At 43.7% G+C, this 22,486-nt stretch overlaps 1 protein-coding gene across 1 annotated transcript in view; it reads left to right on the forward strand.

The window, feature by feature from the left end:
- The window catches only part of Dner (delta/notch-like EGF repeat containing), a gene marked incomplete at its 5' end in the record, with an annotated part of 308,295 nt that overhangs the window by 256,182 nt on the left and 29,627 nt on the right, over positions 1–22,486 (forward strand). The window contains 1 exon segment of the mRNA XM_013519994.1: positions 16,402–16,524. Coding sequence (XP_013375448.1) covers positions 16,402–16,524 — 123 coding nt within the window.

Consider the following 22,486-nt stretch of genomic DNA (forward strand, 5'->3'; position numbering starts at 1 on the left):
TATGCTGTGCCATGATCTTCTGCTTGAAAACTCGATTGCTTTATGGGGTGGTTTCCCTACAGAGATCCTTCATGGTTGGACTGAACTGCTAACGATGTGTGGATGATTACCAGGATTGAATTTTATTTTTATTCTACCAGATAGTTTTTGATGGCACAAATGAAAACCACCACAGAGTGAAGGTCCTGGGTTAATTCATTAGTAAGCTATTGCGTTAGCTTGGATAAGGGCCTCTGAAAGTAGGTCTGGAACTGCTATGTTTTTGAGGAAATGCTTCTTTATCGACTTCCTAAGAATGCCTTTCTTATCAGTTCTCTGATGCCTAAATGTTTATCTACGTGTTTGTATTTCTATTTCCTTTTTAGTTTTTTAAGGCAGGGTCTCACTATGTAATTTAGGCTGGCCTTGAACTCAGTAAGTAGCCCATGTTGGCCTTGAACTTATAGCTATCCTCCTATTTCAACCTCCTGAGTGCCTGTAGAGCATCACACCCAGCCAGTCATTTTCCTTTAAATTAGGCATTGTTACTGGTGATTATACCTTTGTATCAGTTGGCTATTGCTGCATAACAAATCACAGCAAAACTGGATAGTTTTAAACAATTATTTATGGTTGTGGCACTGTAGGTTGACAGCTTGGATCTGGCCTAGCTGGTGTGTTCCTTCTATGTGCTATACAGTGCTGGGTGTGTCCATAGATACCTTTGTGGTTAGCAGAGTCCTGGCGAATTGCTGTAGTCTCTCTCACTCACACTGCTGGTAGTAAGCTGGGATGATGGGATAACAGCCCCATGTGTCTCACCTTCCAGCAGATCAGGGCCAGGCTTTTCACCTGATACCTGGGTCCCCACAGCAGTGACAGAGGACCAGGCCTGATGTGCGTGCACTCTTAGGCTGCATCTTCTGGTGTTTGCTAATGTTACCCTGCCCTGAGAAAATCACAGGGCCGTGCTCATTTACTCTTTCTTGATGGGATAAACTGCAAAGAATTTATGGCCTTTTCTTCAAATCTACCATAATCTTGAAGCTAAGTAGGTAAAATCTGACATACATACCTGAATTACACAATATTCTCTCTCTATATGTAAGAGCAAATTGGAAGAGACAAGGAGGAGAAACCAAAACTGCAGCTGAAAGAAAAGGTTCCTGTGAACTTGCCTATCTGTAAGGTAAGGCTAAGAAATGGCCAGGAGACATTACCTCATATTTCTGCATAGATTACACCTTGTCCTTAGCTTTATTTCAAAGAAGTTTCATTTTTAACTTTAGGTTATTAATGTACCTATTGTCCTAGTGTCTGAAGTCAACAAATAACATACTTTTAAGTTTTCCACTGCTTTATGACATATGAAATGAACACATGCTTTCTTAGGCGTATTTAATACTGGAATTCAGAATTATTCAAATTATTGAGTTACAACTCCAGTTTGTTTGTATTTTGAAGTTTTCTTTATAACTCAGTCACCCTAAGGCACAGCTATAGTGCTTAAGTTTCTCTACGAAATTCTTTAGCTGAAGCCGTGATTGTAAAGGTCAGCTTTAGCTTTCTGAGTTTAAGCCCCTTTGGGATAGTGGCTAAGTGGGAGGAGTGTGTTTCTGAAAAGATGGATGACTATGGAAAATTTCTAGTGTGTTTAATGATTTTTAGGGTTCAGCATATTTACCTGAGAATGGTAGTGACTAATAGGAAAGTTAGAGGATTATACATTGGCATTGTGCCTCTGAATGTCCCCAGTGATAGGAGCGAGAAAGTAATGTACCTAGGAACAAAATCTCTCTGCACCAGCACTTCCTGGAGTAATTCCAAATGCAATGCTGTGTTTGCTGTCAGTACCAAACAATATATCTATGAGGGCTCCCCTGCCCTATTGCCCCTCAAAATATGTGCTCAAAAGACTCCTCCCTGCTTTGAACACAGTTATCCCACAATTCCAGGCAATGTGTCTTTTACTGTAATGTTTTTTTAAAGTTTCACTGCCTTTTTGATCCCCTTTTGTATACTCAGAAACATTATTACTTTGTCAGATTATGTTTTCCAATTTTTGGCTTGTGAAAATTACCACTTTAGATTGTTTGCCCCTTTCTGATTTCAAATTTTTGAATTGAGCAGCTCAACCTATATATCGATAACTGGGTAAATGGTACATTAAAATCAAATTTAATCAATTTAAGCAACTTAACCAAAATTCCTTTCAGAAAAAAAAATAAAAAGGAAAAGAAGAAATTATGTTCCCATGGGTCAAGGAAACTGGGTTGGAAAATTCTGTGCTCATTAACCTGAATCTGGGCTTGTTTCTTCTCCTGATTAGGTCTATATATATATATTTTTAAATTTTATTTATTTATTTATTTTTGGTTTTTCTCCGGTACCGGGAACCGAACTCACGACCTTGCGCTTGCCAGGCAGGCGCTTTTGCCGCTGAGCTAAATCCCCAGCCCCAGATTAGGTCTATATAATTCCAGGCATAGAGGGAGAGTTTCTACCTCATTAGGTTGTGGGTGTGGCCTGAGAATGTGCCTTCCCGTGCATCCATGGGTGAGCTTGATGCTTGCTGGCCTGAGGTCCATACTATGAGAGCCAGTGGTACAGTCCAGTAAATGCAGACCGCTCAGAAGTGTGTAGACGTCGAGTATCCTTTATCCTAAATGCTTGGGACCAGAAGTGTTTTGGATTTCAGACTTCTTGGATTCTGGAATGTTTGCAGATACATTTATGTTTCATATGCATCTTATATGCATAAACTAAAGATGATTTTGCACAATATTTTCAGCATATTTGTATGTTTTATCTGCAACTCATCATATAAGGCCTGATACAGAATTTTTCAATTGTGGTGTTTTATTGGTCCTCAAAAAGTTTAAGATTATGGAGCATGTTAGATTTTAAATTTTTGAATAGGGCAACTTAACTATATATTAATAACAGGGTAAATGCTACATTAAAATCAAATTTAACCAATTATGAAATAAAAGGAATTACATATCTAAAAATCTTTCCTATGTTTTAACCCTTTGAAATTTCTCTGATCCTATACACATTTGCATGAAAATAGTCAACTAGGTTTCCTCTTCATCTCTAAGAAATTGCAATAGAATCTTGGTCCCCACCCAGCCACATCTGTTGCCTGTGCTGGTGCCAGCATCTCTTCAGCTGCATTCCAGAGGGAAGCATCTCTGGAACATGAAGGTTGAAGGCTACCTTTGCTTTTCCAAGTCTCATGATCCTTCTCACCTCAACTGTAAAGCAAACCCCAGCACAATAATCTTTAAAATCGTGTTGTAAAATATTATCATAGTACTCGTTCTTTAATCTTAGTACTTTAAGCATGGTGTTAGAAGCATTTGCATTTAAAAATAATTTTTATAGAGAGTCCATAAGCAAAAGAGCCCGTATTATAATGAGTAACTTTAACTGTAGATACCATATGTTGAGAGGACATATTGATGAATTTGTTTGTAAACTGTAAAGGAAATCTAAATGTTAAGTTTTGCTATTTAGGGTAGCATTTCTTATTTAAATATAATTTAGTGTGCTTATTTTTGTCTCTCCTTGTGCCAAAATATTGCCTTTTTAAAAAGTCCTCTTTATAATGCTCCTCTGGTGTTAAATTCTTAGCAATTTTCTTTCCTTTTAGCTGGCACAGATTATAGGCAGAATCCCCCCTCTAGTGGCCAAAAGCAACATTTAAAAAAAGCTATAAGGCAAAGAAAACACTTAGGAAGAGATTTGATTTTTTTCCACGTGACCAGTTAGTACCTAGTTCTGAAGGCAAGTCTGAGAGAAGGCACTCAATGTTTAGATCAGTATAGTTAGGAACATTCCCAAGATGATGTGCAAGATTCAGTTCAAACACCTCTCAGTATGCAAGTCGCTCTCGTAAAGCAGGTTCACTGTTGAGTTTGCTTGGTTTCTGATGACCTTCATAAGCACAGCCACAATTTAACAGTGTCATCAATGACATAGTCTTCCATTTGTTTTTAATTTAAAAAAAAATGCTATTCGTAAGTACAGATGGCAGAATAATGGCGGTTTGCTTTTTCTACTATGTATTTAAGAATTATTTCTGTCAAATATGAATGAACTATGATGTCTACTCTTCATAAATCTAAAGAAGTTCCTCGATTTTTAACATTTCCAAAGATTTTCTTTTCTGGATATTGAAAAAGATAATTCTTCTTTTAGAAAGCATTTTCTTTATTAGCAGTCCATCTGAGTAGGATGGCTATTGTGTCTCAAAAAGTCTCCTCTAATAAAACTGATTTTTTTCCTCTTTATACTACAGGAGTCACCTTCACTCCTACCCCCTAAAAATTCATAATAAAGTCAGGCTTTTTCTAATATTACCTGTTGTCTTACTATTTAATCAGACATAGAACATGATTTTAATTTCCCCCATAACGGGTGACATAATATGGAGTTAAAAATATCCATAAAGCATGGATGGTAGTATCCCTTGTATTATTCAAGTAACATATTTCTATTGTGGAAGATTATAAAATATGAATATACATATTTAAATATTTAAAATAATGTCTTTGCCAAATCACTGTCAATTCTGGAAAATATTTTCCCAGGTACCTCTATGCATATTTGTATAAAACAGACGTCTATGAAGAAAAGAACTCTTCCGCATTTATGAATTCTGAGGTTATTCTGCCCTATGATTTCATTTTCTTAACAAATTCAATTCACTCAGTTTGCTCAGGCCTCTTCTATATTCACCAATCTGTGTGCAAAGGAAATGAGAAGAGAATGAACCTTTGTTAAAAGAGAAAATAGAGAGCTTGGGATCAAATATTGAGCAGAGTCGAAGTTTTACTGCCAAGGAGGAAACCAGATGCAGCCCAGAGATAGGTCTAAGGGAATGAGGATATGGGAAGGTTTTTTTTTTTTTTTTTTGAAGAGCCAAAGATAAACACACCTCTCCCATTAGAAAACTTCAGGTCTAGTGGAATCTGGGCTAACTGACCACGCCTGGGGGCTGTGCTGAGATGGTGCTATTTGCTTTCTCCTGGTGAGTGGGCTTTGCCACCTCTGAGATGCAATGGCACTAGGTCATGGCATTCTCCAGCCTGACCGTGCTCACTGCCTTTGCTGTGTGTGTGAGGTGGGCGCTTGTCTCAGGCCTGTGATGCCCAGAGGGTCTCCTTACATCCTGTTAGCCCTGCAGGCCATGTGAGCTCACACACAGTTATCAGGTGCTTCTTACGTGCCAGATGTTGTTCTGGATTCTTCGGGAATGTCGCCACCTCCTATGCAGGCCAAGTGCATGTCCTCCTAAGGGCGGGACAGGAGCCTGTCTTTGAGCAGGTCCCTTCGTCACTGCAGGTGTCTGTGAGATACCTTGGTAGAAGATGTCACTAATCCGCACTGAGCCACAGCTGCATACCTGGGTGGCCCAGACGTCCTTGCCTGTCGACACGCTCAATACTGCATTACAGAAAGCAGTTAATGAAAAGGGTGTCAGAACATTTTATATTAATAAAGAGAATTTGGGAAGCAAGACTTCCACAGGGTCCCATGACCTCACAAACTCTAAAATTGCAACTACGCCCCCATACTCCTCCATCTTGGTGACCCTCCAGGGGCAATGCTCAAGGTCAGTGTACCAGGTACTATATGGTTCCTCAGAGGACTCAAGATGTTTCTGGCAGGAGCCTTGTACTCTACTGATAAAATTCCACCATGTTCTAGACCAGTTTCTCTATCTTATCTTTTCGGTTTTGTTTTTTTCTGTGTCTTTGCTTCTTCTTTTTCTGTCTCCATCTTGGCTCCTGTCAATCTTTTCCTGTCTTTCCCTCTCCTTCTGCCAAGCCTCCTTCTCTTTCTGCCTTCTGTCCTGTTCTGCCTGCCCTCCCACCCGTGGCTTCCTTTGTCTCCTTACATACTGCTTTTCCCTTAACTACAGTGTGATCGGTCTGTTCAGCACCCAGTTCCGTGTTTGACAACATAGTCAGAATTCGGCAGACACTCACTGAAATGAACTCGCGCCTTCCTTCAGATTGCTTCTGTTTTCATGGGAGAAGCTGTCAAACCTTTTTGTTCCCTTCCCTCCTTGATGTCAGTTCGCTTCCCTTTCCTTTCCACCCTCCTCCGCCCCATCCTACTGGTGAGATTCTGTTGTATTTGAAAGTGTCTAGAACAGAAATTGGCCTGTGGAAGGGAACTCAGTAAATACCAACTCCACCATCTCTTGGAAGGAAATTGCAGGATCTCTGGATGAAACAAGCCAGGGTCCTCAGAGCAACCCTCAGCCTGTCCCTCTTTCTCATGTCCACATCCTATTCACTAGCAGGTATTTCTGTTTTACCTTTTAAATGGCCCTTGGCATTTATTCTACAGTTGTCACTGCCATCACCCTCTTTGCAGTGGCGATTTTCCTGGGAAGACTGCAGGACCTTCTTTGGTGATTCCCCACATTGGTTCCTGCGGCTCTTACCCCATTCTCCAATAGCTTCCTGGAGTGATCTTGCTGAAAATCAAGTCTGGCTTGGCATCCCTTGTCCTTAAGATGCTACTAGGCTGGACAGCTGCCTGCCCCTTGGAGCATGAGTCCTGAGCTGTGCACCTCCCACTTTGGACTTACGCATGTGTTGCTTTACCTACCGTGAATTCTCTCAGCGCTGCTTTGTGTCTCCTCACTCTCTGCTTACTATCCCAGGGCTGCCTCTCTGAGGCACAGCCAGCTCTGTGCCTGTGCCTGCTGCTGCTTCCCAGCACGTATTGCTTCTCTTCACCCAGCTGTCTTTTTACACGGACTTGATGGACACATGTCTTTCTCCTGAGTGTCCCAGTTGAGGAACTGTGTCTGTTTTCACTCATCATATAGCCTCAGTGACTAACACGCTGGCTGACCCATACAGCTACATCATAACTGTTTGTTGAACTGAACAGTGAACCCATGGAGGAGGTGAACATGAGACACAGAGAATCACCAGCCTGTGTCATGTAGCTGTCAGGGGCAGCAAGTCCTTGCAGTGGTGGAGAAGATGCATGCATGGAGTGAACTGCGAGGGTAGGTCTATAGCTGACTCTCCCTTGTCCATCCTTTCCAAAGCCCAGGGAGGGTGTTGGGAATCTGTAGGTGGCCCGGTAACATATAAATAATAGGGAGCTGTTGCAATCTCATGCATTTAGTCAGCCTCTGTTTTCATTCCAATGCTTACCAGCAAGTAGAAACATTAACTTGTTTGGAAATTTTAAAACTTATTTATTTGTCTCACCCAGCTATCACATGGAAGGAAAGGGTAAGAAATCAGAGAGTCAAAGAAAGAAATAACCAGGGCCACTGTCCTCCACACCCCCACCAATGTTATATATTCACTTACACAGCTTCCTCCATGTTCACACGTGTTTCCTTGCTTGTCATGTGTATGTAACAGGGGCATGATTACCAGTGAAGGTCTGTACGCATATCATTGTGGGCGGGTCCATGGAGAACACAGCATCTGGACACCCAGTAGGTTTAGCTGGGATTCGTACCTGTGTTTATTGTTGTTCTGAAATAGAATTCTATTATGAACCTACCACAGAGAGACATGAGGGAGACAGACAGACCCTCCCTTAGAGTCTCCCTTGGAATAAAGTTCCCCACAGTACAGGAAATGAGCCTGTCACCTCCATGTTTCACCCTGCTGCACGATTCTCTGTCCACCACTGAGGTTCCCCAGGATTTGAAAGATCACAGAGAATCATATTAATATAATAGGATCATGATCTCTGTATCTGCATCTTTAACTACAATGGGTTGGTGAGGTGGAGTATTTTATCTCTTGGAAACTGGCTTAGACTTGAATCAGAGTCATAGGTTTTCAAATTTTATCCATTGTACTGAAAGGGTGGTGGGAAACATCCTTTGAGTTGCAACACATCTTTAAAGAGCCACTCTGTACTTTCCCCACTTTTTTCTGATGGACTGAAAGTAACAATAGACAAACACAGCTGGGCGTGGTGGCGCATGCCTGTAATCCCAGCACTCTGGAGGCTGAGGCAGGAGGATCGTTGTGAGTTTGAGGCCAGCCTGGGGCTACATAAGTGAGTTCAAGGCCAGCCTGAACTGCATAGTGAGACCCTGTCTCAAAAAGACAAAAACAAAAAAATACAAAAAACAAGCACAAAAGCCTAAACACTTTAAACCTGCCCTCACCTTGGGTTCAGGAGCTCAGGAAGGGCTGGGAGGTTAGCCCCGTGGCCTCACCCTTGCCTCCCTGAACACATGGCCACTGGTTTGGAAGGTCTTGCTAGGCTTCTTTTGTTGAGCAGGAGCAAGCACAAATCGCCCTCCAGAGGTGCCACAAAGGGGTGCATTGCGGGAATTTGTCACACCACACGTGGGAGCCATCTGGCTATAGCCACAGTCTCCCAGCTTCGGGTTTTTCTAAGTCTGATGCCTCCATGTGCCAGGCAAGGAAAGAGCACAGGAGTAAACACAGTGTACAGTCGGAGCTGGTCTTATCCTGATGTTTACATGACGTTGTCGTGAGACAGTATTGAGGGAAGGCAGAGAACAGGTGGAAGACTTTGCCTCCCTGCAGGGAGAGAGGGGATAAGCACCTCCTGAGACTGGAGGAAGCAGGTGTTCTGTTCTGGAACTGTCCACACCCCTGGGTGGAATCCTTTGCTGAGCCAGCCAGCTTTGTGGGCTGCAGTCTTCTCTTCCCAAACACCAGCCCTGCAAGACGCCCTGAGCAGGTTTCTACAGGATTCAGCACGGTGGTGACACTCTCCTTCAGGTCCTCATTACCTCGAATATCACCAGGAGGGGGCGCTGCCCTCACTCTTCTTTATCCCAGCCCCAGGTCAATCCAGTGCCTGTTTTCTTCCGGGGGAGGGCACTGCTGGAGACTCACCACGTGGGTCTTACCCGAGATCTAAGGTGACAGGTGGCCCCTTCAGTATTGCCCAGAAACCCTTTTGCTCTGATGAATCCATTCTCACTGTTAACCATTTGAAAACTGCAGGTCCTCACATCTGAAGTCACTCTAATCGTATCTAAAGGTTCTCAGACAGTGGTTCTCCCAAGAAATTTTTGTCTCTTAGCGAACATGAGAAAGTCTGGAGACAGCTTTGGTCAGCATGGCTGGGATGGGGGGCGGTTACTGAAATACTGGAATGCAGGGTGCATCGTTAAATCTTGGAAGTGGCCTGTATGTCCATCAACAGATGAATGGATAAGGGAAATGTGGTTTTTACACACAATAGAGGACTACTCTGCTCTAAAGAAAGATAAACTTTGTAGGAAAATGGATGTACCTTGAGACATGTTAACTGAAATAAACCAGACACACTAGCTTAAATACCATATGACTTCTCTTATACAAGAAACCCAGTATATAAGTAAAGAACAAAATACAAGACAGATAATAGGAAATGGGGTGATAGAGCCTTTGCAAATGGGAAGAGAGCCAAGAGATAGAGGGGGGAAGCGGAGGAGATGGAAAAAGAGTGAGATGTGTTATGTACACATACCAATACCCCATGAAGAATGTGATCCTTATATACTACAAACATGTGCCAATTAAAAATTGAAAAAAATGTGGCTCCATACCCTACAAAGCACAGGACAGGTGGCACCAATAAAGAGTGCTCTGGAGCAAAACATCAGTGCAATTGTCCCTCCTTATCCTTGGGATCTGTTCCAAGATGCCAGGAGGATGCCTAAAACCACGAATAGGCCAAACTCTATGACCACCCCTTAGGGTCTGAATGGGCTGGTTCCAGGAGAGTCCTCATCCCGTGGACACCCACTTCTGAGGATGCCCAAGCCCTCATGTAAGATGGTATAGTATTTGCATATAATCCACGCACAACCTCCTGTGTGCTATAAATCATCTCTAGATTGCTTATATTATTACAGTGTAAATGCTAAGCAAATAGTTGTTTTGCTGTGTTGTTTAGGGAAAAATAACAAGATAAAAAGTCTGTACATGTTCAGTCAAATGCAACTTTTTTTTTCCCAAATATTTTCGAACCATGGTAAACTGAGGCCGTGGGTGCAGAACCTGCAGATATGGAGAGCTCACCACATGGTACCTACATGGGGTCCAGTACAGGTACCCTGGAGAGAGAGATGATTCCATCCCAGGCAGGACAGAGCAAGAGTATGTAAGATTTTTTTATTGTGCCATGCAATTTATAATGTATGAATTGCTTATTTCTAGAATTTCCCATTTATTATTTTCAGGCCAAAATATGTTGCGGGTAACTGAAGGTACAGAAAGTGAAACTTTAGATAAGGGGAGAACCATTGCAGTGCCACAGTTGAGAAACCCTGATTCAGTTTATGCACCTCCACAATTCGTGTGTGGAAGCCCCAACCCCAGTGTGAGTATCTCTGCAGATAGGCCCGGGAAGAGGTGATTAAAGTTCCATGTGGTCCTGAGCCAGGACTCTAATGCGACAGCACCGGTGACCTTGTGAGAATGAGCACCATTTCCAGGGTGTCCACACACGAGAAAAGGCGATGGAAGGACACAGCATGGAGTTGTCAGCCAAGGAGAGAGGCCTCAAAACAAACCAGCCGTGCTGACACCTTGATCCTGGACTTCTTGCCTCCAGAAATCAGTTTCTATTGTTCAACTCAACCAGCCTGTGGTGTTTTGTTATGGTAGCCCTAGCAAACTAATACAGCAGACCAAACTTTGGGGGAAAACATAGGAAAGTTGAATGGGCACAATTGACTGGGCCAATTTCTTTACCTCTCTGATTCTTAATTCTCCCCCTGTAATTTGGGACTAGTTATGCCCATCCTTTGGGGTTATGAGGATGAAACAAGGTAACACACACAAAGCAAGTGTCTCTTACGTGCTGCTGGACTGTGAGCTTGCAGGTGGTGACCCCACCATTGAGCTTTGTGCCTGGGCCACCAGGAACCTCTTGGGGCAGGAGAGGCACAACTTCACTGAGTGTGGACAGTGGTGTTTTCAGCACTGGTTTAACTACTGTGGTTACTGTAACTTTTGTGTACCAATACTGTGGGCACAGTTATCAAGACTGCAGTTGGGGCCTCTATCTTCAAGTTTATATTATAATGGAGGAGGTTAAATGATAAGTAAAGAAGTGAGTTAAAGTACTGTTTTATCCAGTTGATGGAAATCACCCAAATGTTATGATTAACACGGTGGTGGAGCTACTATACGCAGCTGTGGTGGTTAGGGTGGAGTTTCAGCTTGACTGGCTTTGGGATCCATCCCGGGAGTTGGTGAAGCACACTTCTAGATGTGTGTGTGTGGGTGGTGGCATGGCTTTGGGGTCTATCTCTGGTTTATTCCTCTGGCACTCTTCCCCTGCAGTGCTTCCCAGCCACTGTGGACTAAACAGCAGGGCCTTCCACTATGACGTCTCTGCCATGGAGCCAGATGACCATGGACTGAAGTCATAACACACTAAACCTTTCTTTCTTCAAGATGTGGGTGTTGGGTATTGCATCTCAGTGAAGAGAAAGACAACCAACACATCAACATTGTCAGAAAACATTCTGAGGATGTTTTGTTTTCTACAGGTACAGGTGCTGTTTCTTCAATTGTCCTAGAGCTACTGCTCTTGTGAAGTGATTTCGCTATACAGCAAGCAACCTTTGATGCATTATTTTCTCCATTATCCAGGAGTATATTTCAGGAAAGTGCGGTGCATCTCCAAACGGCACTGCCGCACACTCAGCAGTGAGATTCTAGGTTATTAAAAGGGTTTAGGTCACATGAACTAGTTGTGCTAGACCACTTCTTTGCTGTGAGGGATCATTCTGAATATTTCAAGATGTTAAGTGTCTCTGGTCCTTACTAAAATCTAGTGGAACCTTTTGATCATTATGATAAGGGCTCCTGTCACCCTCATTTTCAAAACAACCTCTAAGAGGCAGGCCAGGTCCCATTAACAGCCATCGTTTTGAGGGTCTCCAGTGACCTGCTGCTCTTCAGAACCAGCGATCACACACGCTCCTTGGAGTCTTTGTACCTCGACGCAGTCCGCCAAGGCTTCCTGCCCGGCCCTCGGTGCACTGTGTGCTTCCCCCTCCACCCAACCCCTGTCCAGGCTCCTCGTTTTCCACCTGATCAGGTGGAATCAGGCTCCACCTGGTGATCAGGTTCCTCGTTTTCCACCTGATCGTCTATGTAGGTCTGGCCTCCGTCCTTTCTTTTCTACCCTTCGCATTCTCTCCTTGATGAAAACTTCAACACCAGTTCCAGGCAGCTGTTCCCCAAGTGTTCTTCCCTGTCGTTTCTGTCCAACTCTCACCGCGCCTGGCCCTGTGAGTCCTGAGTGAGACACATCCAGTGCTAGGGGGGTCTTCTAAGCCCAATTTGCTTCAGACCTTTGAGTTAAGAACAGCATCTGCTCACTCTGCCTGAACGCGGCAGCTCTCGCCACGGCTCTCTGCTCCCTGCATCCTGCGCTTGCCGAGTTCTCTTGAGTCTACAGAACAGAACAGGAACAGACTATTCAGGGCTAAACTGTGCAGAGATCAGAGCAGCGAAGATGGAGATCCTGAAGGAGCCACTCTCAGCCCACCCTTATTTTAATTTTTAGAAAAGGCTTTGGAGTAGCCTAATTTTTCAGACCCTGGGCATACTGCCCTGAGCTAATTTGTTTGCTTGAATTAATTATCAGCGGGAGGCAGCTGCCTCGTTTTCACAGTGCCTTTCTCATTGGGAAGGAGCAGTTTTATTGGAACAGTCCGATTTTGGCTTCTTGGCTCAGAGTGGAAAGGGTGCCTCGACATTTCCATAAAGACATTTGGATGCTGCGAAACCATTTTAGGATATGAAACCTTATCTTCCTTTTTCCCCCAGGGAAGAAAAACATCACGGGCTTAATTATCTCTGTAGAATAACTTCCTCATTTGCTTTTCATGTTGCTGGTGGAAAAAAAGATAATGATACTGTTTTGAAAATATGAGATAATGATGGATGATTTCAGGCAACTCACTTCTGATTTTTATCTACATAAATAACACCTCAAGTAAGAGGTCAAAGACGCACGTAGGTTATATGTTACCCTTCCAGTTGATAAAAGATCTGCTGGGAAAGCAGATACAAATGCAGAGATGGTGCAAGTGATTGTGCTTCATACAGATTATAAAAAGATTCTTATAATTAGTTGTTTTTTTTTTTTTTTTTTTTTTTTTGGTTTTTCTCCGGTACCGGGAACCGAACTCACGACGTTGCGCTTGCCAGGCAGGCGCTTTTGCCGCTGAGCTAAATCCCCAGTCCCAGTTGTTTTTTTTTTTAAAGACAAGTTCTTGCTGTATAGTTCAGGCTGGCCTTGAGTTCTGTATGTAGCCCAGGCTGGCCTCCAAATTGTGGCACTCCTCCTGTATCAGTCTTCTGAGTGCTGGGATTACAGGTGTGCGCCACGCCCAGGTAGAGTTCTTATAATTAGGAAAAGGAGGCGAAAGGTGTTTAACTCTTTATAGGTACGCATGCTAGTTGTGAGAAACATGCAGCATAGAATCCACCTTTTACAACAGTTTTGAAGCATGCATTACAGAATTGTACCCCAAGTGCACCTGCGTGTGCAGCCAGCACACCTTGAAACCCCGTTCATCTTGCAACATGGAAACTCTACTCACTGAACAACAGCCCTGGCTGCCCTCTCCCCAGCCTTGGCAACCACTTTCTACCTTCTGCTTCTGTGAGTTTGACCTCATATAAGTACAGTCCTGCAGGATTTGTCCTTCTGTGACTGGCTCTTTTCACTTAGCATGGACAGGACTTCTTTCTGTGTGTGTGTGTGTGTGTGTGTGTGTGTGTATGTGTGTACCACCAGGGATTGAACCTATGGTCTTCAGACTGAGCTACATCCCCAACCCCTTTCAAAAATCATTTGAGACAGGGCCTCACTAAATCTCTAAGTTGCCTAGGCTGGCCTCTAACTTTAGGATCCTCCTGCCTCAGCCTCCCAGAGTACTGGGATTGAGGTGTAACATTCTACTGTATGCATAACACATTTTCTGCTTTGATTTCCCTGTTAATGGGCATCCAGTCTGTTTCTATCTCTTGGCTATTGTGAATACTGCTGCAGTGAACGTGGGAGAGCTAATAGCTCTTTGCGATCCCTTTTTCAATGCTGTTGGATAAATATTCAGGTATAGAATTGCTGAATCATTTAAATTGGTGGGGTTTTTGAGACAGTCCTCCATACTATTTTGCATAACAGCTATAGCGTTTCACATTCTCGCCAATAGCATGTGAAGTTCCAATTCTTCCACATCTTTGCTAACACTTGAGAGGTATATATAAAATCTCCAGTGTTCATCCTAATAATTATACAGTTATGTATTAATTTCTCATAATGGTTTTGAGTTGCAACTCTCTAATGACTAGTGATATTATTTTTTCATATACTGATTGGCCATTTGTACAATTTTTGTACTGCATGCAAAAGTCAACTCAAAATGGATTAAATACTTAGATATAAAGACCTGAAAATATCAAACCCTTAGAAGAAAATGGAGCAAAGCCTTTATGGTATTGGTCTTGGCAATAACTTCTTAAATAGGACATCAGGAAGCACCGGCAAGAAATGTAAAAATAGACAAGGGCCCTTCCTGTAGAACCAAGGAAACAACAGTAAAAAGGCCACTTGCAGAATGGGAGAGAATATTTGCAAACCATATTTTTGATAAAGAGTTGATATCCAAAGCTGTTGAAAAGGGAAAGATCTTCCACTGACTCTAGATCAGGAGTCAAGAAATTTGTCCAGCAAAGGGCCAGGAAGTACATATTTTGGCTTTGCGAGTCATATGGTCTTTGGCACAACTGTTCAGTCCGCTAGTGTGGTGTGGAAGCAGCCGCGGACAAGTCTGATAAATGGGTGGGTGTGGCGTGTCTTACAGAACGTTATTGACACGAGCAGGCCGGGGTGGGTTTGGCTTGTGGGCTATAGATCGTTGACCCTTACCTAGAACAACTCTGCCAAATATCCTCTAAAGGACAAAATCACTGTTAGCTGAGAACCTTTATCTAGGTGATCCAAATACTATGCAGTAATACCTCAGTTCACGAACGCTTCTGTTTGCAAACAATTCGATTCACAAAGAAAAGCATGCCGCAAAATGTTGCTTCTGTTCACACACTCTACCTCTGGCGACCAGCATGACCATGACCGTCAGAATCACACAAACACACACACAGCCGTCTTCCCCCAAATCATAAAACAAATGAAGTTCGTAAAACGAGGCTCTCTAAGAGAGTGAAACAAGACATATTTCCCTAACATTAAAAATAATAGGGTAGGGTAGAAGAATTGAACGTGATGGTATGTTTGTCTTAGGTAGGTCAAGGTCTCCTCAAATGGGCCATTAACACTGCCTAAATTTGGAAAGCAGTTCTAAAATAACTGGAATGGCAGCACACTTGGAAAGTGCTCTGTTAATAATGCAAATATGAGCTTAACCTACTTCTGTGGCGGCGCAGGAAACAAAACACTTCCACACATTAGCATGTTCTAATGGGACTTTCTGAGTTTGAGGGCTGGAAAGGCTGGAGAAAGCTCATACTGCGAATTCCCATTTGTTCAAAGGTTTATTTTTTCTGCTTATCTGCATTCAGGACTCAGAGAAGCAGAGTGATTTTTGAAAGCGCTCACATGTTTCTCATTGTTTGGACAGGGCCAGACAAAAATGGCCTGGTTTCACTGAAAATTGGCAACAACACATGTTTTTGAAAGTCGAACACAGCAGAGCACTCAGGAATAAATCCCAAGGAATGTTGTCCTCTCGTCATTTAGAATAAACACCTGCTTTGCAAGTGGAAGAGTGAGAGCTGTCTTAAAAAAATCAATTGTTTTCTTTTTGTCTTCAATCCTAGCATACTTTCAATGATTAACAAATTAAGTACAATTTGAAACGTTCCAATTTATAAAATCATGTTTTTGAGCAAACAAATGATAGAACGAATCCACATTTCCTAAGTAATTTCAGTTAAGCCCTTTAAACTAATTTCCTCCTCAGAAATGAAGGAAATGAATTGACGCTTTTCTCTTCTAATAACGTTCTCTGTTGTGCAATATGTTTTTTTCTGATTGACACGGCCCACAAACGTGGCTGTGGCCCTTGAGAGGACCTGTTTGTCACTCTCCTGCTGTAAGTTCCAGTCTCCCAAAGCGACAGGTGACAATCCCAGTGGCGCCCTCCCCCCGCGCCTGAACCCCGGCAACCAGCAGGCTGTGATCATTACGCGCGGAAGGGTCTCTTCTTCCACATTTGGGGCTGTGTGATGAGAAGGCCTTTCTTCGGGGCCTTCACGCAGATCCACGTGTTAGGTGCCCTCGGGGACTCGGCTCCTGATATTGTGTGTGTCTGCACGTTCTGCACAGCGAGCACCCACTCACCTGACTTCCAGGCCGGCCGGCTGTGGGTTTAATGGCTGCTTCTGATGGCAGGCTTGTCTCTCTGTCCCTCAGGTTACCATGGCCTGTACTGTGAGGAGGAGTACAACGAGTGCCTCTCCGCCCCGTGCCTCAACGCAGCCACCTGCCGGGACCTGGTTAACGGCTATGAGTGCGTGTGCCTGGCGGACTACAAAGGTGAGCGTTGCTCGGCCTGTCCGACCAGGATGGTTCTGCATGACCTGGTCGATTTCTCAGCTTTCATGCACAAACCTCTGATTGGAGCATGAATTCGTTTAGAGTCAAAATCGAATACTGAGGCCTGCAAGATTTATGGGTCCAGGGAGACCATTTTGCAACTCTCACCCCTCAGCGATACGCTGAAGACCGTCTCTCCTGCCCTTCCCGGCTCTCCTTCTGTTGAGTGTGTGAGAAGCTGAGAGCAGAAAGCGACCTTAAGGTGCATCTGGAGGCACGTGCGGGAGGCGGGAGGCGTCGGGGACACCCTGGAAGGCTGGCTGTGCAGAGCGGATGCTGTGCTTGCCGGCGGAGGGGTACGTGGAGTCTCACACATTGGCAAACAAGTTAATTCTCACGAAATGAGTCAGTTGGGAGGGAAATGTTAGTTCATTTGAGTGGATGCCTGTCAATGTCACTTTGGAAAAACAGCTGCCATTGACGGGGTGTTTATAACACGTGGACCATGTTCTAAGGCACTGCTGTGCATGAACTCATCAAATCCACCTACAAACCCCGTGGGCCGGCCGGTGATGGCACCCTCAGGAGCCCAGCCAGCTCGGCTCCTAAAGCCTTGTCCTCGCCTCCTCATTGGCCTCCAGCCACGACTCATGAACGGTGTGGCTACCCTGGAGCCCAGACACCCCCGGCCAGCGCTGAGCCAGGGGAGCGCGCTTTTAGCTGCTGCGTGCAGCTCTCTAACATAACTCCAGGGCTGGCTTTAGATTCTTGCAATAGCTGTTTTGCTTAACCTTTCACTCCAGTCACTGTTCACTTGATACCTTCCACCTGCCTGGGGACTTTGCCTGGTGGCCACTGTTGCTTCCGTTGGCACGGCTCCGCCTCAGATTTGCAGATGCATGGAGAACTTGCTGGAGCCCCTGAGGGGAGGGGCTGGAGCTGGGCCATGGCTCTGCACGTGGCAGGTTTGGTGCTTCTTTTAAAGTGTAATGCTCTTCGAGAACCAAATATCACCTACATCCTTGGAGGTGCAAAGGCAGGCACGCTGGTTCATCCTAACGGCTTTTCAGTCTGAGGTGGAGCAGAGCATGAGAAATACAGACCTCATTCAATTCTGGAAAGAAGAACCAGGGAGATAAGAATCAGGGGACCTTGGTTGCTTATCCTAAGGGTGCCATGGGCCACCTGGAAAGTCAGGACAAACCTCTTAAACTGAAGAATTTTCATTCTATCTGTTAAGCAAGGACAGTGATGCTTGCAGAGATTTTGTGTTTCTTCAGTAAAAGAGTTAGTATGCAGAATATGCTTAAAAAACAATTTTTTTTTTGTACCGGGAATTGAACTTACCACCTCACACTTGCCAGACAGGTGCTTGTGCCACTGAGCTACATCCCCAGCCTGCTTCACAAATTAAATCTGCTGAAATCCTTTAGTGCATGGTAGAATTTTATGAAGCAGATTTCATCTTTATAAGTGACGAAATCAATAATGAGATGTATTCTGAATATGCCCCCTACCTTTCTATCTTTGAACTTTTGTTCTTGCTATCATTAAGACATAAGAAATACAGTTGCATGTAAGCAAATCCCTAGACTATGATCCTAGCCTTTTTATATAGTTTCAGAATTGAACTCAGGGTCTTTGCAGGCTGAGCAACATCTCCAGCCTAGATTCTATTTTTTATTTTGAGCCCAGGTTCTTGCTAAGTTGCCCAGGCTGTGCTCAGACTTGCTGTCCTCCTTCCTGAGCCTCCCAGAGTGCTGAGATTAAAGCCGTGATCCTCACCTTTTTCCATTTTTCTCCTGGGTGTTCCAAAATTTTGCGTCTTCCTCTAACCTCTATATTGAACTACTAAGTCCTATCATATAACTGACTATCTCTATCTTCATTGGATAAAAGTGTGTTATCATGGATAAAATCCTCAGATTGATGGGATTTTCCATACCCTGCTGGTGGTGGTTCTCAAACTTGAGTGTGCACCCCATTGAGGACAAAGACTATGGGCTTCACCCTCACAGTTTCTAACTCACTGGGCTGGGGTGGGGCCCAAGAATTCAAATTTCTGGTAAGCTCTCAGGTGATGGTGCTGTGCTGGTCCATCACAGTGCTCACCCTATAAACAGCTGAAGTCACAGCCACTAAACCTTTACTCTGTCCCATGTTAGCCCATCACATGCTACTCATCCTGCTGAAGGTTAGTCTTTTCCTGTGTGCTGTAAGTTCTGCCACTTCCATCTTTCTGGGAACTTTCACTAGCATTTCTGTCTGCACATCTACAACTTTGAACTCTCCTTGTTCCTTTTCCTCACCCTATAAATATTGTCCATGCATCTCTTACTCTAAGGAAGTGAAGATTCTGAAAGATGGCAGCTGGAGTCCACATCTGATAGCCCAGATCCCTCCTCACTCTGGCGGCGGTGATTTGAGAAGCTAAGAGTGCTGTGCTGGGGATCTCAGACACTTCTGAGAAATTGGCCAGGTGCCGGGAGGCCTTGCTTATGCTTCCTAGGAATGGAGGATGGAAGGTACAGGGGGAATAGGCTCTGTGAGTAGCTGGGCTGGATGGACCCTCAGCTCACACAAAGTGAGTGTGCCTTGTATGACCCTGGGAGACAGAGGCATCTCCTAGCCTCACAGAGGCTGGCTGCCCTTTTAGAGAGTTGAACTGAGCCCATCCTTTGAGTTTTACATGTCAAAGAGAGAATAATGTCCTGCTAAAAACTCAGAGACCCTGAGAACCCCAGCTGGGAGAAGTCTCTCCACCACTGACCTTAGCAGACAGAATCCAATTGGCGGGCCCACCTGGTTCTGGATGGAGGACCTCCAGTGGCCTCTGTCTGCAAGGGCCTCCACCCTCCAGCCCGGCCAGGATGGGGACCTGCACCAGCCACTCAAAAATGGAGAGAAAAGAAAAAACAAAAATCACAATTGAGCCTGTGAACACTCAAGTAAGGAAGTGAAATGAGTGACGTATACTGCTCAAAACCGAGCTGCCATCTGCAAAAGCAAAAGGAGGAACACCTTTGTGATTGACAAAAACGAGGAAGTGGAAACCATGAGTGAAAAGATAGGAAACGTGGAGAAAAGATGCAAGGTTGTGTTTCCTTTCCGTTGAAGTGATGGGTGCTGTAGGGGTAGAAGGAACACATGGAAATAAAACCAGAACCAACCAGCCTGACGAGGTGTGTGAGCTGAGGGCAGCCTTCTCTTCACGTGGAATAGGCTCTCAGAGTGCTTCATGGTGATCACACACAACTTGAGGTTCCCTCATAAAATTTCTGAATCCTGGGATGCAGAGAGATTTTTATAAGATTCTAACAGGGTGTGCAGGTTGCACACAGAAGAAAAGAGTCAAGCCAGCTTTGAGCTGCTGTCTGTAAGGAAGGTGAACAGTAGTGGAACAGGGCTTCGGACTCCAAAGGGAAGAGGACTGTGAGTCAGGCACATCCGTACTTGAGGGCAGAGGAGAGATATGGCTGCCCACTGCAGGATACAGAAGCCACATCACCAAGTACCCTCTCTAGCAATAGTACATTAGGAAGCATCGTCACATGATGGCCCATGCCTGTAATCCTAGCACTCTGGGAGGCTGAGGCAGGAGAATTGCAAGTCGGAAGCCCAACCTGTGCAATTTACTGACTAAGTGAGGCCTTATTTCAAAAAAATAAGAATAAAAAAGAAGAAAGGAAAAGAAAAAAATCCGGAGATTTAGGGGATATAGCTGGGTATGAAGCTTTGTGTTTAATCTCTAGTACCCCCCCCCATTGTTTTAAAAAGTGTTCTTATGACACAAGAGCTAAATGAGGAAGATATCTGGGAGGGGAGGATGAAGAGCAAGTGGAAGAGTGCTGAACCTTAATGCAGAGGTCAACCTAAGCAGATGATGTGAATGTGATATGAACAAACGGGCTGCTGAACAGAGAGCAAAGTGTTTGTATATTTCCATATAAATTCTGCATAATCATCATGGAATAAAATTCTCTAACTCTGTGTCCTCCTCTTTAAATACTTAAAATATTTTCTCTCCCTTTTTCTTTTGTTTCCACCCAGTGTCTCAGGAGTTGGTACAGAAGAGACCTACAGTATTTCCTTACTTTGTGTTCTTTTCTGAACCCTCTTTATTTGGCTCTTGTCCTGCTGGTTGACTCAGATACATTCTAGCAAAACCCCTGTTGAGAGACTGAAAGACGTCTCCTTGGCATCTAGGATCCTTCCCCTTCCTCTGAACTCGGGGTTCCTGCCCCTGTACTATACTGATCCCCGGGTCCCTCGTGCATGTCCCCTGCTCGCTCTTCCTCATCTGTTCGTGCTGCCCTGGTTCTTCTCTCCCTGTCGTCCTCGGGTCCTCACTCGCTGGATGCCATCACCACTATTAGGCCCCACAGTTGCCTGCTTGAGCTTTTTCCCTCACCCTCATCTTTGCACTCATTGACTCCTACTTATTTACCTGGTTTTAACTGTGTCTGAAATGTTGACCCCAAACAGATGTGACTTGACCTCTTCCAATAGTTTCTTTCTATTTGCTATGACGAGTCTGCCAAGCTTTATATTCTGTGCTTTCCAGGTTCAGACCTTACTCTCCCCTGCACCATATCATAATCACCCAAGGCAGTAACTGTACCTATTCTTTCTCTTTTTCATTCTCTGCAGCTCTAAGTAGGGGGGCTTGCACAAAGCAAATGCTCAGTAGCTATGTTTAGCTAAATTAAAACTATTGTTTAACACAGCACTTAAGTAAGAGAAGCCAACTTCAATATTGTCCTGAGATGTAAATTTACACTGTGCATCAAGACGTTGTTGGAAAGTAAAATGCATGGAGGGACTCCTTCAGTCTCACTGAGAGGCTGGCGCACTCTTCAAAATTAGTGCAAGTTAGTTCACAGCTTTTGGCTTGTGTTCACAGACTCAGGTTGTCCATCTGAGATGGGGCTACTGTAAATAATTCTGGAATGAACACTGTATTCATATAATTTTCATACCTTTTGGATTTGGGAGAGCAGTGCCTCAGGTTGTCCAGTACAAGTACAGCCGCATACCTGCTTGGTTTTATTTCTAGCAGAACAAAGTAAATGATCAAACATATATCTGCTTTAAATTTTTGGAGACAAAGCTCAGAAAGCAAAATTTCAAACTTAATTATGAAAAGAACAGTAAACCATCTAGAAAAAAAACTTAAGATTGCTTATAGTTTTGCCACACAACACAAGAGCAATAATGATTTGTGTTGTTTCTATTCTTTTTAATATCTTTTTTGTAGTTTTAACTGAATAAAGCTACAAAATATTTACACTGTTGTGACTACAATTTATCCACTTCCTTGTTATGCAGACCTGATTGTTCTTACTGATTGCATCTGATATGGGGCTACTATAAATAATTCTGGAATGAACATTGTATTCATATAATTTTCATACCTTTTGGATTTGAGAGGGTAGTGCCTCAGAAATAAGATCGCCGGACTTTAGCACCTATTTGTTTAGTTTTAAATGCACATACATGTAGATTGGACAGGAACCCTTTCTTTGGTGGGTACAATCATTTCCTTTGCTAGAGTCTATTTAATCAGGGAAGGAGAATTTCTGGGTGTTTTGTGTGGCTTTCCCCTTCTCCAGAGCTGTGATAGATACAAAAATGAATAAATCAGGATTCCTTTCTTCTTCAGGGTATTATTTTACCAGAAGAGCAGGCCAAATGGGGAATAATGAGACTGAGGTTAAGATGTCAGATGTAATTTCTGAGGTGATCTAGAGGATGCGGAGCTTCGTCACAGTTGAAATACTGGTAAAGTTTTCTTGGAGAAAGCAAATTTGAATAAAATGAGATGATGTCACAAAGCAAATTTTAAGTACAAAGTCCAGTTCCCATATACTTTCTTTACCTAGCTTATTTTTCCTGGAGATAAAACAATAATTTTTAGTTTTCAAACACTAATTATGGCTAAATTTGTGAGGACAACAAAGAT

This window comes from Chinchilla lanigera, unplaced genomic scaffold (assembly GCF_000276665.1).
Source record: "Chinchilla lanigera isolate Chin_1 unplaced genomic scaffold, ChiLan1.0 scaffold00052, whole genome shotgun sequence".
In the NCBI taxonomy this organism is placed as follows: Eukaryota; Metazoa; Chordata; class Mammalia; order Rodentia; family Chinchillidae; genus Chinchilla; species Chinchilla lanigera.